This window comes from Mustela nivalis (assembly GCF_964662115.1).
Source record: "Mustela nivalis genome assembly, chromosome: 2".
NCBI classification, from domain to species: Eukaryota; Metazoa; Chordata; class Mammalia; order Carnivora; family Mustelidae; genus Mustela; species Mustela nivalis.
Genome location: NC_139021.1, coordinates 154,874,136 through 154,893,361, shown reverse-complemented (window position 1 = coordinate 154,893,361; position 19,226 = coordinate 154,874,136). Strand labels below are relative to the sequence as shown.

At 35.1% G+C, this 19,226-nt stretch overlaps 1 protein-coding gene across 1 annotated transcript in view; it reads right to left on the bottom strand.

Moving 5' to 3' along the window:
• HELLS (helicase, lymphoid specific) overlaps positions 1-19,226 on the bottom strand; it is a 39,627-nt gene that overhangs the window by 7,067 nt on the left and 13,334 nt on the right. The window contains exons 5-19 of the mRNA XM_082722089.1: positions 19,081-19,117; positions 18,929-18,993; positions 16,054-16,095; positions 13,007-13,231; positions 12,255-12,437; positions 11,389-11,532; positions 8,362-8,558; positions 8,071-8,167; positions 7,408-7,569; positions 6,192-6,331; positions 5,967-6,105; positions 5,265-5,348; positions 5,065-5,184; positions 2,474-2,590; positions 2,013-2,172 (exon numbers count right to left, since the gene is read on the bottom strand). Coding sequence (XP_082578215.1) covers positions 2,013-2,172; positions 2,474-2,590; positions 5,065-5,184; positions 5,265-5,348; positions 5,967-6,105; positions 6,192-6,331; positions 7,408-7,569; positions 8,071-8,167; positions 8,362-8,558; positions 11,389-11,532; positions 12,255-12,437; positions 13,007-13,231; positions 16,054-16,095; positions 18,929-18,993; positions 19,081-19,117 — 1,912 coding nt within the window. The remainder of the gene's footprint in view (positions 1-2,012; positions 2,173-2,473; positions 2,591-5,064; positions 5,185-5,264; positions 5,349-5,966; positions 6,106-6,191; positions 6,332-7,407; positions 7,570-8,070; positions 8,168-8,361; positions 8,559-11,388; positions 11,533-12,254; positions 12,438-13,006; positions 13,232-16,053; positions 16,096-18,928; positions 18,994-19,080; positions 19,118-19,226) is intronic.

Below are 19,226 nucleotides of genomic sequence, written 5' to 3'. Positions count from 1 at the left end.
GGATAAAAAGCAACCATAACTCTCATACTTTCATGGCAGAAGTATAAAATGGTATGTCCACTTAGGGCAAAGTTTAGTAGCTTCCTATAGGTAAACATACACCCACCCAAAGACCACGAAAAAATAAAGGCATATGTCCACAAACAGTTGTACAAGAGCAGCTTTTTCATAAAAACAAAAATCTGGAAAACAATTTACATGTCAACCAACTTAAGAATGGATACATGAGGGGCACCTGGGTGGCTCAGTGGGTTAAAGCCTCTGCCTTCGGCTCAGATCATGATCCCAGGGTCCTGGGATCAAGCCCCACATTGGGCTCTCTGCTCAGCAGGAAGCCTACTTCCCTTCCTATCTCTCTGCCTACTTGTGATCTGTCTTTCAAATAAATAAAATCTTAAAAAAAAAAAATAGATGGTGGGGAATTTGTTGGTATAAAGACCTAAACTAGGTTGGCGTGACTATAAACATGCATGAAGAAAAACACTGGTGTTTAGATGAGCAGAGGGGCAAAGAAAACCATCCAAGACAACACTTTCAAAGTGCCATATCCTCAATTCTGTCATGGGAATTTGGCATAATGTTAATGCTTATTCCTGAAAAGAGATTGCCTGTCGAAAGTCTTCAAGAAAACGTCAAGCTGTTTCTTACTAGTCCAGTATATTAAGTATTAGAGTATTAAAGATATGTTGAAGTAGTGCTATTAAAAAAAAATGTTTACTCGGTTGAACTCAGTATTTCAAATATTTGGTTCTGTAGAATGTTCATTTCATCATTTCAAACCTAGTATTTTTCAAATACTGTGTTTTTGTTTTTTAAGAGAGGGAGAGAGGGTTGTGGGGCAGAGGAAAAGGGAGAGAGAACAGGCTCTGCATGCAGCACAGAACCCAGTGTGTGGCTCAGTCTTACAACTCTGAGATCATGACCTGAGCTGAAATCAAGAGTGGGGTGCTTAACTGACTGACCCAGGCACAGATACAGTGTTTTCTTAAACTGGAAAAGATTCTGAGAGGTAGGGGAAGTAAAGTAAGTGAGGCATTGGTATTTTATATTTTATTCCCTAAGATTCTTTGGAGAAGTTCTACTTCTATTCATTCAATATAAAATTCTATTCAGATAAATTAGCTTCAGGGCTATGTTAAAAAAAAAAGTTGAAAAAATCTGTAAGTTATGAAGCCTAGAGAAATGGGAAAATGATAATGTTGAAAATCACTATTCAATTGTTTTATGCTACTTTTCCTACCTGCTCTCTACTTGAAAATACTTTCTCTAGTGTATCTGATTTTGAGGGACATATGGTTTAGGTTTTAGAAATCTTTAATTTGACTTGATGGAACATTTAGATTGTAGTTAGAATTTACACTGGAGGAAAAAAGAAGAACTTTTCTAGGGGCGCCTGGGGGACTCAGTGGGTCAAAGCCTCTGCCTTCGGCCCAGGCAGGTCTCAGGGTCCTGACGACCTGGGATCCCAGGACCCTGGGATTGAGCCCCACATCGGGCTCTCTGCTCGGTGGGGAGCCTGCTTCCTCCTCTCTCTCTGCCTACTTGTGATCTCTGTCTGCCAAATAAATAAATAAAATCTTTAAAATTAAAAAAAAAAAAGGATGAATACCCAACCTTTGAATCTACATAGATGGAACTGGAGGGGATTATGCCAAGTAAGTCAAGCAGAGAAAGACAATTATATGGTTTCACTCATATGTGGAACATAAGAAATACCATGGAGGACCATAGGGGAGGCAGAGAACTCTGAAAGGGGAGCAATCAGAGGCAGGTGAACCATGAATGACTTAAGAACCCCGGGAAACAAACTGACATTTCACAGGGGAGGCAGGTCGGGGGGATGGGGTGTGACATGGTGATGCATATTAAAGAGGACACATGCTGTGATGAGCACTGGGTGTTATAAACAACTAATGAGTCACTGAACACTACATAAAAACTAATGATGTACTACATAGTAGTTAACTGAACATAATAAAAAAGAATGTTAAAAAATATTAAGTATAATTTACTTTTGTGGATGATCAACTTTTCCAGTTTCCTTTTAGCAGCTGCTCTTTCCACAATTTTCTGATCGATAGTATTTGCTGTGACAAGACGATATACAACAACTGGCTTTGTCTGACCAATTCTATGACATCTATCCTGGGCCTGAAGATCAGACTGGGGATTCTTAAAGTGAAAAGAAAAATAATATTTAATAGTTTAACTTTAAAGTTATTTAAACTCCTATTGAAGTTAAATGCATGATCCAATCAGAATCTGTCAAAGTGTCTTAACTCATTTTAGATTTCTAGAATAGTTTCAATGATAATACATATTCAAGACTTTACAAACAGGGCACTTGATAATGATTTTTGTCTTAAGATGGAATACCTTTTACAAACAGATAAAGAAAACTGCAAAGCATACAATGAAAGATAAAAAATTCAGAATGGAAATATAACAGCATATTGCTATACTTCCAACTTACCCAATCACTATCATAAATGATAACTGTATCTGCTGCAGTCAAATTAATGCCCAGGCCACCAGCTCGTGTACTTACTAAGAAGATAAACACATCTGGATCTGTGTTGAAGCTGTGCATCTAAAAGCAAGGGAAAAAAAAAAAGGTAAACTTAAGGAAAGAAAGAAACTGTTACACCTAGAATGCTGATATTGTTCTGCCTGTGGAGCAACAACCATCTTATAACCATGTGTTTATAGCAAAGGAGTGGGGACAGCAATGCCAAGGGATATAATAAGCCAGCATTCTTTTTTTAAAAAAAGATTTTATTTATTTATTTATTTGACAGAGAGACAGAGTACAAGTAGGCAGAGCACGCAGAGGTTGAGGCAGGTAAGAATTCTACTACTGAACCATCAATGCAATGCAGAGGCAGAGGCAGAAGCAGGCTCCCCAGTGAGCAGGGAGCCTGATGTGGGGCTCAATCCCAGGACATTGGGATCATGACCTGAGGCAAAGGCAGCCATTTAACCAACTGAGCCACCCAGGTGCCCCAATAAGCCAGAACTCTTCAAACTAGGTATGAATTCTTCAGATGTGGAATAAATAAACACTGAAAACCCAGAAGTCATGAAAGTTGGGGGGAAAAAAAATGATTTGCTGAAAAGAGAAAGTTATCAAGACTTCCCATTCATGAAATTAAAAAATCGTTAAACATTACCTACTGCCCGGCTAAGACTGTAACCCTGGGAAGCTCCATCAATTTGATCTTCAGAGGTGCTTAAGACCAGGTAGCTCAGGCCAATCACATAGATACATCATGCCTATATGACTAACTCTCAATGGAAACCACGGACAGCAAGGCTCAGATGAGCTTCCCTGGCTTACTTCAGATGTGCAATTATAAATTGCTGCTGGGAGAATTTAGTGCGGTCTATGTGACCTCACTGAAAAGTCACATGTAGCTTCTCCTAGACTTCACCCTACAACTTTTCTTTTTATTGATTTTAATCTGTATCCTTTCACTGTATTAAATCATAGCTATGAGCACTAGAAAAAAAGAAAAGAGAACTTTAGTCCAAAGAACTGAGGAGGGAAACTGTTTTTAATTACAGCAATTAAAAGATGTACCCATAGGAAACCGAATCAGTCATTTAGATCTAGGAGCAATTATGTTTAACATATTAAACATCTGCTTATGTTACCTTCATTTGTTTTCCAAGCCCCTCTTTTATTAAGGATATTTTTGTTGGGGTGCTTGGATGGCTCAGTCAGTTAAGTGTCTGCCTTCAGTTCAGGTCATGATCCCATAGTACTGGGATGGAGCCCTGCATCAGGCTCCCTGCTCTGTAGGAGCCTGCTTCTCTCCCACCTCCTCTGCTGCTCCCCCTGCTTGTGCTCTCTCTCTCTCCAAGAAATAAAATCCTCAAAAAAAAAAAAAATTTTTTTTTGAAAGAAGAATACCTAATTTTATTAAAAAAATAAATAAATAAAAAAGTCTAGACCAACCTCTCTTAAAAATCTTAAAAACAGAGTGACCAAAACAACTAAAACCCCAAGTGGTTTCCAGTGGATGGGGTAGGCAGGAAAAGTGGGTTCCTTGAGAGGGGGCATGAGAGAACTTGCTGAGCTGATGTTAAGTTTGCATTCATCAAAACTCAGAAAATGTACACTTGACTTTATGCACTTCATGATACGTAAAATTCACCCCAAAAGACAAAATATGCCGAAATAATAGAAGGGAATTATTATCTATAATTTTATTTTAAAGTGCTCCCCAAAAGATAAAATGTTAAATGGATACAGAAATAGACTGATTCTGTATCACAAGCATATGACCAAAAGGAACAGTATAAGCTTAATGACAGGTTCTCAGATTTATAGATGTTCCTATAAAACTCTTTCAACTGCTTAGATTTTAAATTTTCAGTGAAATGTTAGGGTAGAGATAAGAGCCAAAATCAGGAGGGAAAAAAAGTATTATTCTCTCAACATTCTTACAGTGGTAGTGAAGTAGGATATTATTAAATCAAGTTGGACCAGAAAAATATATAACTTAAGAAACATTAAGGGGCGCTTTGATGGCTCAGTCATTAAGCATCTCACTTTGGCTCAGGTCATGAATCCCAGAGTCCTGGGACTGAGCCCCACATCAGGCTCCCTGCTCAGCAGGAAGTCTGCTTCTCCCTCCCTCTGCTTATACTTGCTCTCTCGCTATGTGTCTTGATGTCAAATAAATAAATAAATATCTTTTTAAAAAACTAAGACTTACTAATACTAAATAAAAATGTTTATGTGTTTGGGGCGCCTAGGTGGCTCAGTGGGTTCAGCCTCTGCTTTTGGCTCAGGTCATGATATTGGGGTCCTGGGATTGAGCCCTGCATTGGGCTCTCTGCTTGGTGGGAAGCCTGCTTCCCCCCTTCTCTGCCTACCTGTGATCTCTGACTGTCAAATAAATAAAATCTTTAAAAAAATCAGTTGAAAAAAAAATGCCTGTGTTTGAGCCTACTACAAGGTTTTTAGTCTATCAATTTGTGATTCTACTCTGAACATTACTTTAGAAACCTAGATAGTTACAAAAGATAATTTGGTATGTATGACTGAAGTAATCTTACATTTTTTTCTCTCTCTGAATAAGACATGGTTCCATCAAGCCTGCTAAAGTTGAAATTTCTGAAGTGGCAATAATCCATCAAAATGTCCAACATTCTTGTCATTTGTGAAAAAAGCAGCACCTGAAATTTAAATATATCTTAGTATCTATACTAATTAATAGAAGTAATTAAATAATCAAAAATCCGATCAAAAGTACCACCTTGTGCCCTCTGGCTTTTAGTTCTGGCAGCATTCGATCCAAAATTAAGAATTTCCCAGAATTTGTTATCAATTCCTCATCAATCTTAAAAGGAGAGAAGGAAGAGAAAAAACAGTTACAATAATTACCAATAATCTCTTTTTGTCAAAATAAAATCTAGGTAAATAGTTCATTCTCAATGACAAGTCTCCATAAAACTTTAAAAAACAAAATGACCTTATCATTTGATCTTTTTAAATCAGAAGACAATTCTTTCTCAAGGAAAGACATACTCTGGAATTTAAAATGGAGGCAACTGAATGGCTCAGTTGGTTAAGTGTCTGTCTCTTGATTTCAGCTCAAGTCATGATCTCAGCTTCATGAGATTAAGCCCCACATAGGGCTCAACATGGAGGATGGAGCCTGCTTAAGATTCTCTCCCTTGCTCAACATTGAGCACACACTCTCTCTCAAAAAATAAATAAAATGAACGATTTCACAAAAAAATTAATCTAAGCTCAACCTTGAACTATCCTTCTCACTCCTCTCCCAGAGGCTTTATAATAACAGAATGTTAAGTTTAAACTTACAGCACAAATGTCAATTTCTCTTAAAGATTTATTTATTTGAGGGGGAGCAGGAGAAAGGGTGGGGAGCGAGGAATGGGAGGGACAGAGGGGTAGTTACAGAAATCAAAATAGTACATTATTAAATGGTATTCACCTTAAACTCTTGTGTGACCGGGTCTATAGGGTACTCAATCAAATATGGATGATTACAGCACTTACGAAGGAGCATCATTATATTCTGCAGCTTCAGATTAACCTCAGATTCTATAGGGATATGTGTTTCCACAACAGCTCTACCAAAAACATATAATCCATGAATGTGAGAAATACAAAAAGTATCACAGTTTAAAGAACACTTAAATTTATTTTAAACTCACACCTTTCTCGGTCTACTTCTGGCTGCATTTGACTGAGCAATTTTTCCAATTCATTAGGGAAATCATCTATTTTGCTGTAATTTATTGACTTTCTAGTTCGCCGTCTTGGTCGTCCAGTGGGACTTAGCTCTACAGTTTCTTTCTAAAAGTGAATAATTAAAAAGGAATATATGTTAAAGAACCTATACACTTAAATTCTAAATACATAAAAGTGAATTGTAATATTTTTACGTGCAAATGTTTTAAGATATAAAGAAAAAAATAATTTTCTTTCATTATCAAGTTTAGGAATTTCCAAAGGCACAAAATAAAGGCTCCATAAACTTTGGCCACGTGCAAATGTGGTCATATTAAGTCTAAGTATTTTAAATGCTTATGACAGTATCAGAGCATTATAGTAAATGCCTTCGTATCTCAGTGGAAAAAATTAAGGATGGATAGAATTGTTTTGAACTTATATAAAAGAATTTAGTAACTTAGGGTTAAGTTAAGGAGCACCACATATCTGCATTAGAGAACATTTCTTTGGACTGGTATAACACTGCAATGAAATTCCTCACAATAAGCAATGATTATAAATTTCTAATAGCTCAAAAACCAGATCTTCTCTTTAATTATAATAAAAATTGGGGAACAGAATCTAAAGGTTTTACAAAACAGAAATGTACAGAACCATAAATGTCTTGAAAAATAGATTGGTACATGGTATACAGCAGAAAGTCTAGACATTTAAACAAAATTTAAGGGTCCCCTAATCTTTTAAGATAATCACATTCTACTTTAATATAATATGGTGGGTAATGAAAGAAGATATTTCTTTCAAATAAGGTGTTCTATTACATTTTTGAAGACCAGTAACCTCCTATAAAGGGATTGTGTATGGGGGATTGGTCTAGCTGGGAAACTCTTGTATATAGCGTGTGCCTGTTATTTCCTAGTCCATCCCCACATAGCATAATTTGGGTTAATCTGGGATAGGAATAAAAAATTTTAACAAACATTCCAGATAACTATAAAGCAATTAATGCATGAACCATCACTTCAATTTTAGTAGGATCACAGAATTACTAGAAGACAACTTTCGTTATTGCTATATACTCTAGTTAGAAATTCATATTGTAAGTCCTAAAAACAGGTGATAAGATCTAAGACTGAAATTAATCAAGGAATTTCCAATACCAACTGTTATTTCCAGTTTATGTCAAAGCCATACTCTACCTCACTGCATCCAAACATGTTTGCAATTGTACGGTTCACAATAGCTGTATAAAAGATCTCTTGTTTCTTAGAAAGTGGTGCATAAACAACTACTTCTCGTTTTGGAGGAACTTCAAGAGCAACATCAGATTTTAGTCTTCTCAGTAAGAAAGGTGTTAGAATCTAAAATTTAAACATGAATAAACGTATGTGAATTCGTATGCTTTCAGGCAATACTCTCTCCACACACCTCTTAATCCCTTCTTTCTCTTTTTTCCTTTAAAAGTTCTATCAAGTCTTGGGTGCCTGCGTGGCTCAGAGGCTCAGGTCATGGTCTCAGGGTCCTGGAATCAAGCCCCGCATTGGGCTCTCTGTTCAGCAGGGAGCCTGTTTCCCCCCTCCCTCTGCCTGCCTCTCTGCCTACTTGTGATCTCTATCTGTCAAATAAATAAATAATCTTTAAATAAATAAATAGATACATAGATAGATAGATAAGTAAATAAATAAAAATACTATCAAGTCTTGAAAAATGAAGAGTCCCCTGCCCCCTTTAGATGTAACTTATTCCCTTGCTCTTCTCCCAGCCCTAGAGGTCACTTTTTAAAAATCTATTACAAAAGATAATCTATGCAGTTCCTTTTTCATTTGGAGTCCATAGTAAGCAGAATAAGACAAAATCACAACCTGGTGTAGCATATGCAATACGTTCTGTTCTCTTTCTTTAGCAATAATATCTTCAGCAGTTTCAGAAAGACTAGTGATATCAAACCAAGATTCAAAGCTGTAAGAGAAAAAAATGATTACAACTTAACCTACTCCACAAATCAATTATATTAACATATATATACCATAAAAAAGTTGCCAAAAAGCTATCATTTTTAATCCAACTACCTAGGAGAAAGGAATTAATTTTGACTAAGAGCAGATTTGAGGTTAGAAAAATATAGAAAATAGTTAAATAACTGGCTTACCTACCTTTTCAAGTCATCAAATACATCTGGTAACAAAAAGTTTAGCAATGACCAAAGTTCTGATAAATTGTTTTGCAAGGGAGTACCAGTCAAAAGAAGTTTGTTATCTGCATTGAATCGTTTTAACTCCCTGATTAGACGGCATTTCATGTTCTTAATTCTGTGTCCTTCATCTACTATTAAGTATTTCCAATAGCAGTGCTAGAAAAGGAATTTAGGGAAAAACTTTAAAATGATGATATTACAATTTTTAAAAAAAACAATTCTAAAAATAAAACTTCTTTGGGGATGGATGTTCGATTTTATCAAATGGCATTTCTGTATCTATTGAGATGGTCATGTTTTCTTCTGATCTACTAAAAGGATAAATATATCTTCTAAAACTGATGCATACTTTTGTTCCTAAAATAGACTTCCCTTGGCTATGAACTAATAAAGTCCACCTGCTATTATGTATTTAAATTTTTTCTATTCACATTCTTTATTCAGGCAGTCTGGGGACACCTGGGCAGTACAACTGGTTGTGTGTCCTACTTGATTTTGGCTCAGGTTGTGCGATGGAGCCCGGCACTGGGCTCTGGACTCAGTGTGGAGTCCGCCTGAGATTCTTTCCTTCCTCCTTTACCCCTCCCACTCGTGCTTCCTCTCATTATCTCTCTCTAAAAATAAATCTTAAAAGAAACAGGGAAAAAAAAAAAAGCAGTCCGTGGTTTCCCTGGGTAATGCTTTATCAGGTTTTGATTAGTGTTATACTAGATTCCTAAAAAAGAACTAAAGCTTTATTAGTGCCACATGCTCTGAAACATTAAATATTAGAATTTTCATTCTTGAGAACTTCATCTGAAATGGACATTCTAATCTGATGGTGTTCTTAGTTTCTTAATATAATTACTGATTTGTTTAGGCTTTGCCTTTCTTCTGGGGGCAGTTTTAGTAATTTCTATCCTCACAGAAAGCCATCCATCTACTTTCAGTAAGTTGTCATAAAAATATAATTTCTCATTTTTCAAAACCTTGTTAAAAAAAAGAAAGCAAAAACAACAAAACTACAATCTTACTCTGAGCATCATCAACTCAAAGGAGAAAAAAAAAGCAAAACAATAACAAAAATCTTACTCTCATTTTTCAATTAGCAATAATTGTACCTCGGATAAACCTCATTGGCTACAATACTGCCACTACACAAAGCTTCTTACTCTCATTTTTATTATCTGTGCTTTCTCTTTTATTTTGATCAGGTAGTCTTAAAGTTCATCTATTTTGCTGTTTAAAAATGCAAAAATATGGACTATTTCTGGGAAATATAAATACCAAGCTGGAAATTGTAGGTATCCTTAGAGAACAAGATTGGCAAATTGGGGGAAAGAACATGAAATGGGACATATTTTGCATTTCATTCTAACAGATTCATAGCAGAATTAAAAATAAAAGTTTTGGGGGGCACCTGAGTGTCTCAGTCATTAAGCATCTGCCTTTGGCTCAGATCATGATCCTAGGGTCCTGGGATTGAGCCCTGCATTGGGCTCCCTGTTCCGCGGGAAGCCTGCTTCTCCCTCTTCCACTCCCCCTGCTTGTGTTCCCTGTCTCTGTCAAATAAATAAATAAAATCTTTAAAAAAATTTTTTTAATATTATGACTTTTTTTTTTTAAAAGAAAAAACAAATTGGGACTGCTTTTGCTGGTAATACCAGATAACCTAAGTAATCTCTCACTGTAAGACATGTACCATAAAAAAGCAAAACAAATATAAATGAATACATAAAAGCAAAGAGAAAACCCAATGCAACAGAAATGAGGGTTCTGAAAAATGATTTTATAAGTTGGGTGCCTGGGTGGCTCAGTCATTAAGTGTCTGCCTTCGGTTCAGGTTATGATCCCAGGATCCTGGGATCAGGCTCCATATCAAGCTCCCTGCTTGGCATGAAGCCTGTTTCTTTCTCCTGCTCCCACTCCTTCTATTTGTGTTCCCTCTCTTGCTAGGTTTCTGTCAAATAAATAAAATCTTCCCCCCCAAAAAAAAAATTTCCTAAGTTAACAGATACTTCTGCTGCCAGTCAGGAATAAGTGCCCTGTACCCTCAAAGTGAAGATCCTTAAAATCATGTCCTAACTTCAGTGAAAGGGAAAATTATAAAAATTCTAACCACTAGCAAATGGAATTGACAATAAGGTTCATCTGTTCCAATATGGTCAGGATAGGGAGGTCAAAATAACTAGAAAGGTCATGTTATATTATTTAGTAGAAAACTGAATTTTCAAGACACAATAAATAAATTATATCTATATGCTAACAAAAATACTTAATATTCTCAGAATTCTCAGCATTCTCAGAATTACAACTGCTTTGAAGTCTATATGCTTTCTTCTACAAGCAGTGTATATCACTTTTATTGTGAAGAAGTAACATAACTGCAATTCATAGCCCAAATTTCCACCAGCACACAAGTAAATTCTGATATACCAGACAGAAAAAGGAAAAGTTGTAAATTTAGAACTAAATGTGAAATAGGTGGAGCAGTGATAGAGAAGTGCAAATACCAAAAAATGAACTGAGAGACAATGAGCAAAGGTTAACTTTCCAACTACATAACTTGAGCACTAATTAAGTAGCTACAACATACACTAAAACACCATATAGCCATAAGACAGTCTAAAAATAACTTGTCTTCATATATGCTATTCTTATTTAATTAAAATTAAATGGGTGAGTTCTATATACTTAAATCACATGCCAGACATATCTGGAACATAGTCTCAGATTAGGTTTATGTCTAGCTGAATTTAACACACTAGAATGATATTATGGCTAAAGGTCAAGGTGCTGTCGTTTCAATTTTCTTGTTAAAGACTACAACTTTCTTAATCTGTTAATGCCAACTTTTGGTTTCTGAAAGAATCTGTAGAACACAATCCACTGTTTCCATCAGGGGGTAAAAAAAAAAATCAACAAATGTTACCAGATGGTGCGAAAGTGCTATGAACTAAGAAAAATGTGGTTTATGGATCACAAAGAATTCAATAGAGACCAATACCTGTAACGCATTTCGGTCTCTCATGGCTATTTCAAATGAAGTAATTACCACAGGATGAATCTGCAGTGTCCCTTTTCGTCTGTGAATATTCTTTACCAATTTTCGACGTTCCTGCTGGGTCCCATGATATAGCATAGTAGGAATCTAAAAGATTTTATATTGATTTGTAACAAACTTAAGGACAAAATGCAAATTATTAACAATTTGGAAAATACAAAATTTATCATTAAGGAGAAAAAAGATGATTAATCTTTTTTTAGTATATGTGCTGCCGAAGCGAGCACAAAGATGATTAATCTTAACTCTATTTTTCTATAGCAAAATGAGTCAATCACCTCTAAAAATTATTTTACTAATAAAAGAGAATAAAATAAGCCATGAAAACAAATAAAATATAAGGCAAGGATATGGCTAAGACGACATAAATATATGGAAGGAAAACACCACAGTAAGAGAAATAATTTCTACCTATGTCAGTCTTGATGTGAATGAAATTATCCAATGCACTGAAAATCATTCAGGGGTATTTTTGGCAAATACCTGAGATTACTAATACCTACTCTTACGTATACACGTAACATGGATTTCGCTAACCTTTGAAAAATAATTCAACTAGGGGTTCCTAGCTGGCTCAGTCAGAGGAGCATGCAACTCTTGACCTTGGGGTCATGAGTTCAAGCCCCACACTGGGTGTAGAGATTACTTAAAAAAACTTAAAACAAAAAACACAACCCTCAAGATGTAGTACAAAAATCAATTATAATAATAATTTTACAATTCAGGCAACAAAACAATTATAGAAATGATAATATATTCAACCAATTATAGAAATGATAATATATTCAACAAAAGGAAACATATCTTACATCTGGTGTAAATCTCTGGAATTCTGCCATCCAATTAGGAAGTGTAGACAAAGGGCCACAGACGAGAAAAGGTCCAGGTACTCCTCTCTGAATCATCAACGCAATTGTAGCAATACACTGAACAGTCTTTCCCAATCCCATTTCATCTGCTAAAATGCCATTAATTCCATTTTCCCAAAGCATCTGGACAAAACAATACACAATGTATTTAAATTCAGACATAAACACCTGCTGGATTAGCAACAGTTTATATTTCTTCTTTTTACCCAGTGATAATAATGATAAGATTGACATATTCATGGTTATAACACGTGTGAGAAATTGGTTATCAAAACCACAGATGTGGGGCGCCTGGGTGGCTCAGTGGTTTAAGCTGCTGCCTTCGGCTCAGGTCATGATCTCAGGGTCCTGGGATCGAGTCCCGCATGGGGCTCTCTGCTCGGCAGGGAGCCTGCTTCCTCCTCTCTCTCTCCGCCTGCCTCTCTGCCTACTTGTAATCTCTGTCTGTCAAATAAAATAAATAAAATCTTAAAAAAAAAAAAAAAAAAAAAAACACAGATGTGTTGGCAATCTTGAATAAAATACCAAAAATTTAGTCTAGATAAATAAATTTGAAAGTTAAGTATTTACACACAGAATTTCACATTTAATAATGAACTTGGAAGGAACAACTCAAGTTATGTTACAGCACATGAATAGGCTATTATACAGATATGAACCAATATCTTCTATTAAAATTGAGAATTCATTACCCTAAGCCATTCCATGCCTTCCACTTGGTACCATCGCATCACTCCTCCTGTGAAGTGTTTTGGTTGTTGAAAGGGTACTGGCTGTCCATCACATTTCCGAACTGGGTCAAAAAAAAATTTAGTGTTCTGCCTAACCGTTTGAGACAATCTGTCTTTAATTATAGTATTTGAATCTTTGTTTTTCTGAAGGTCTTCTACACAGAGATTAGAAGAACAACTTTCATTCTGTGAAGAAAAAATGCTTAATTAGAACATTGATACATAATGCTGCTACCCTCTATTTATCAGAAAATTTAATCAAAATTTACCCATTAAGTATATAGAAATAAAACCGTTTGTTGAATAAAACCTTAGAGATAGTTACCCCCATTCTCTCACAAACGCAAAAGCCATTGAAAAAAAAATTGAGATAACTCTTACAAATTACAGGCACACACTATTGAAATGACCTTTACAACTGTACCTCCCATCCAAACTTTTTAAATGAGCGACTCAAGAATTTATTAAACTATTTTCTTAATAATAATTTCTTTCACCCAAATTAAAAATGTCTATAAAATAGAAAGGAAAAAATCCTTTCAAGGAAACAGGAACATTTACTTCTGTCTAAATTACATTTGTTGAAGAAAAAGGGGCAAAGTAAATAAAGTTTAAGAACTCCCTACATCACACTTAAGAGTAGCAATTTATCTGTAATGACACGCATTACCAACTTATGATAAATGATAGATTTTACTGGTTAGTGACGTCCACAACTCTTTATTTCACATTTAAGAATGTGAAAACAAGGATTGAGTCAATTCAGATGGAAGTCTTATAAATGAGAAGTCACAAATAATGCTACAACTAGACATTCAACTGGAAAATTACAAACCCTGAATTTTACCATTCCATACATAAAATTCATTTGTGATGTTCATCATAAAGTCAAAACCAAAACCATAAAGCTTTTAGAAGAAAGCAGAGTATCTTGATAACCTCGGATAATTTCTTAAACAGGACAAAAACGCACTAACTACCAAAGGGGTTGGGGGGAAGCGATAAACTGAGCTACTGTAAAACTTAGAAGTTCTGCTTACTGAAAGACACCATTAAGAAAATGAGTAGGCAAGCCACAAACTGAAAGAAAATACAGTACATAAATCTGACAAAGAACTTGTGCATTTTTAAAGAACTCATATATCAACAATAAAAGGGCAGGTAACAATAAATGGGCAAAAGATGTGAATAGAAACTTTATAAAAGAAAACATAAAGCCATTAAGAACATGAAAATATACATTAGCAATTAAGAAAATGCAAAATAAAACCACACAAGATTTATTTCACATTCAGTAAAATGTGAAATTCATTTCATATTCAGTTAAAATTAAGAAGACTAACATGAAATGCTGGTAGTAACATCAAGAGAAACTTCTATTTTATTTTTATTTTTCTTAACAGAAACTTTTATACACTGCTGGTGAGAGTAAAATGGTGTGTTCACTTCAGGAAAAGAATTTTCTTTTAACTTAAAACATACATTTACAATATGACCCAGCAACTCCAATTCCATTCCTGGGTATATAATCAAGAACAAGAAAACACGTCCATACAGACTTGTACACAAATTATCATGGTGGTCTTATTCATAAGTCACAAACCGGAAACCATTCAAATGCCCATCCAGAGAATGGATAAAGAAATTATAATATTCATTCGATGGAATTTTACTCAGCAATTTTAAAAAAGCTACTTATAAACTCAACAATATAAATGAGTATCAACTATGTTGAGTAACAAGTTAACAGGAAATAAAAGATACATGTTTGGATTTTATTTGTATGAAACAACCTGTGAAAAAGGTTAAAAACTGGGCAAAACTGGTCTTCGACAAAAGTCAAAAAGTCGTTGTCTCCAGGTTTGGTGGTGGGAGAAATGACTAGCAAGGGATACAAGGGATCCTTCTATCATATGAAAAGGTTCTAGATCCTGATTTGGGTGGTAATTACATGAATGCATACATTTATCAAAATTCATCAGAATTAACATAAGCACGGTACACACTTACTTACTGCATACTATAAAATGGTCAAAATTCCATATTAAGTCATGGGAAATTAGACTGAAGCTTTATCTTTGAAAATGTAACTAAAGGTGCCCCTGGGTGACTCAGTAGGTTAGAGGTCTGCCTTCAGCTTAGGTCATGATCCCAGGGTTCTGGGAATAAGCCCTGCCCCACCTGCTCAGTGGGGAGCCTGTTTCCCAGTCGGCCTCTTCCCCCTGCCATGCCCCTCTCACTGCTCATGGGCACACTCTTAAATAGAATCTTTTAATTAAATAAATATGCAATTATATATAAAAAAAAGCTTACTCTTATTTATATTTAACATTGTTGAATTTTAACTGTATCATAAACTAATCCTTATACAGAACAAAGAATAAAAATTAGTGCACTGATATAAGAAACAAATTTTGGTCAAAATTATGATGGGCAAAAAGAATAGCTCCCATTTATAATGTCATCAATTTTCCCAAGAGCCTATTAATCTTTGATAGGTAAGTTAATTTTTATAACCCTTGGTAAGCATTTTCATATGAAATCTTGAACTTGAACTAAGAAATCTTGTACTTGAAGGGATATGGACAGTGAATACTCAGGTAACAAGGAATCTCTCCACAGAAAATGGGGATGGGGTGAGAAGTCTTCCCAAACAGATCCAAACACAGTATTTCATGTGAGCAACAAGATTAAGGAACCTCTTAGAGCTTCCACAAGCTGTGGAATATATACACGTGGAATGCATTTTGTTATAGGCACTCGCATTACCGCTAAACTCCCAAGGACCCATAAACTAATATTTACACATTAAGGACCATGCAGTAGAACACCTTAAGTTGATTATGTAAGTAAGCAGCACGACAGGATAAGAAAGAATTAAGTTTTTTTTTTTTAAGGTTAAGAAATAGAATAGCTAGTGAGAAAAAAATGTACACTGGAGATTAAAGGAATTAATGATCAGAGAAACAGATATGGCTCCTATATTTAGTTTCTCATAAATCTCTTACCTCATTCTCCTTTTTATTTTTTTTAGCCACAGACAAAATTTCCTAGAACATTAAGAAAACAGAAATAAAGTAGCAATATATGTAGTTCATTCATTTATTTACTCAACAAGTATTTATTCTGTTCTGTTATATTCTATTCTAATATTCTATAGAATATTCTATTCTGTTCTATCTTCATGCCAAGAAATGAGGATAGGCTCTCAAGGTAATTAAAATACAGGACTCAAAACTGGTGGACCTCAAGCAAAATTAAGGTTACAGTGTCTTATAAAACTCTGCATTAGTTAACAATACTTAAAAACTGGGTTATTTGCTCCTAAAATTTCCAGGGTTTTTGTTTTGTTTCTTTTTTAAGCCAAAGCTTACTGAGGAGACTTAAATCTGAAATCACATATGACAATAATCCACTAATACAGGGATTGGCAAATATAGCATGTAGACCAACTCCAGCTGGCAACCTGTTTTTGTAAAGTTTAATTAGAACAAAGTTGAGCATATTTGCTTAGTTTATGACTGCTTATGACTGCTCTCAGGCTACAAAAGGCCAAGTTCAGTGTTGACTAGTTATCCAACTACTCAACTATTCAAAGCCAACAACTATTTGACCCTGTTTTCCAAACCCTGCTCTACAGTCTAAGTTGTGACTACTCCTGGTATTTCAGGATTCACTTCCAAATGTATTACAGTCTCAACTCTATCCCACTTTAGGCCTCTGTGGATAGACATCTGAGTTTGTAATTTTGAGCAAGAGGCAAAGACAAATAAATTAAAAATACAGAATTGAAGTACTCTGATTTTGAAGTACCTACTAGATGCTAAGGGTATGGGGGCACCCAGGTGGCTCAGTGGGTTAAATCCTCAGCCTTCAGCTCAGGTCGTGATTTCAGGTTCCTGGAATCAAACCCCACATCCGGCTCTCCGCTGAGCCGAGAGCCTGCTTCTGCCCACCCCCAACCCCCACCCCCCGCCTCTCTGCCTACTTGTGATCTCTGTCTGTCAAATAAATAAATAAAATCTTTAAAAAAAGAAAAACAGATGCTAAAGTTATGAAGACAAGCAATACCTGAATGTCACTTAATGAGTTAGGGGAGTATTATATCAAATTATCTGAAAAAGTTATCATCAGGACATAATCATTAAAGATTTAAGTTACGGTAGGTTTCAAGCAGAGAATAGCATGTTCAGAGGACAAAGGGGATGAAATGGTAGATACTTTCAAGAAACTTCAAATGTATCTTAAACTTAAGATATGTAGGATGATGGGACACATGAGTTAAGTGGCTGACAAAAATATATATACATACTTACATGTGTTGTCACATGTGTATGTAAAGTACTACTTAAGTATAGATATTCATACCCTAAGGCTGAAGTGATATAAGGAACAGAGCTGTCTTTTAAACTAAGTAAAAATAAATAAATACAATGACTAAGCTAAACCTTCTTGAAAAACAATGTGTGAATCAGTCAAAACAAACCTAATATTATCTATGAAGCACTGTTAAAAATTAAACCTTGTAACTAAACTCCTGACCCTCCTTACCTCCTTTTTATTTATATACAAACTGGTAACCAATATGTATTTTAAAGTTTTTGAAATTGCCAGGATCTCTCCTGCCTCTGGACGTCTGTCAAAGGTTATTCTAGCAAAGGTTATTCACTCTTCCTAGAACACTCTTCACTACCTTCTCTTTATCTTATTATTTCCCTATTAACTCTCCCCAACCTTTAAATGACTTTTATGCTTCAAGTCACAACTCAGATGTCACCTTCTAAATGAAAATTTTATGAACTTAGTGCCTCAGTTTAGAGTCCGTTTATAAGCTCAAAAGAGCCCAATTGACTACTTATTTCTCACTGGATGAAAGCTAAGGCAAAGACCGTTATCTACTAAGCTCCTTGATCAATTGATCTTATACCTGTAAGATAAAGTTTGCCCACATCTGATATGCTACCAACATTTGATAAATGTATAACTGCCTGAATTTCAATAAGTCTAAGTAATACTTAAATAATAGTGTTTTTCAAATTGTAGGCCATGTTCATAATCAATCAAATGGGTCTTGACCATTATTTTTAAATGAAAGAAAAAAAGAAGGAAAATATTAGAGTGCATCCAAAACATAAGTATGTGAAATTTTGTATTTTATACTTTATGAAGATCTCAAGAGTTTGAATCTCAATTTATAGAAAAATATAGTAAATAACAATGTTAGAATTTTTTTTTTAATGTAAGAATGTAACATTAAAATATGCCTAAGGGATATTTAAAGTTTGTTATAATTAAATATGCTTTTTAATTTCTATTTTATGAAGTAACATGTGACAAGAAAATAAAAAAGGATCTGGTTTTAAAAGGGACTAAAAGGGGGGGATGGGCAGCGCCTAGGTCGCTCAGTCAGTTAGGTGTCCGCCTTTAGTTCAGGTTATAATCCCAGGGTCCTGGGATAGACCGGCATCAGGTTCCCTTCCCTGCTCAGCGGGCAGTCTGCCTCTCCCTCAAGCTTGTGCTCTCACTCTCTCTCAAATAAATAAAATCTTTAAAAAATAAAAAATAAAATAAAAATGACTACATGATTTCAGTTCCCAAAAGGTCCTCAACAAGGAACAAGAACAAAGTTCTGAAGATAAGATCTTGGAAGTCATGAGAAATATCTGATAATAGTAACTTTTCATTATAATAATTTCTAAATAGGCCAAGCTCACATTCCCTTAGCAAACAGGAAGACAGTGCCATTTTCTTCCCTGAAACAGTCCCTTCACAGCCTGAAAAGCCAAGTATGTAATAGCAATCCATACAGCTTTAAATGTAATTCGAAATCCACCAGTTTTACTCAACAGTGAATCTTATGGGCCCTCCCCACTTTATTTTTACCTCTTTTGACATGACCTCTGAAATATTGTAGGATTCATCTTCTCTTCCTCTCTTCTTTCTCATGACTATTAAAAAAAAAATTATTTTATTTTTGATAGCAATAAAAGTGAAAATATAAACATATCCTTCAAAAGTAGAACAAGGAAATTTACCTGGATTCTCCTCACTTGCATCAATGGAATTTTTACCCTACAAAACAAGAATTTAGGATATTATTTTTCTAGGGACTTTATGGTATTACATATTAAAAGACACTAAGTAAATAAATGCCAAATGTCCTTGCATTTGAGTCACATCC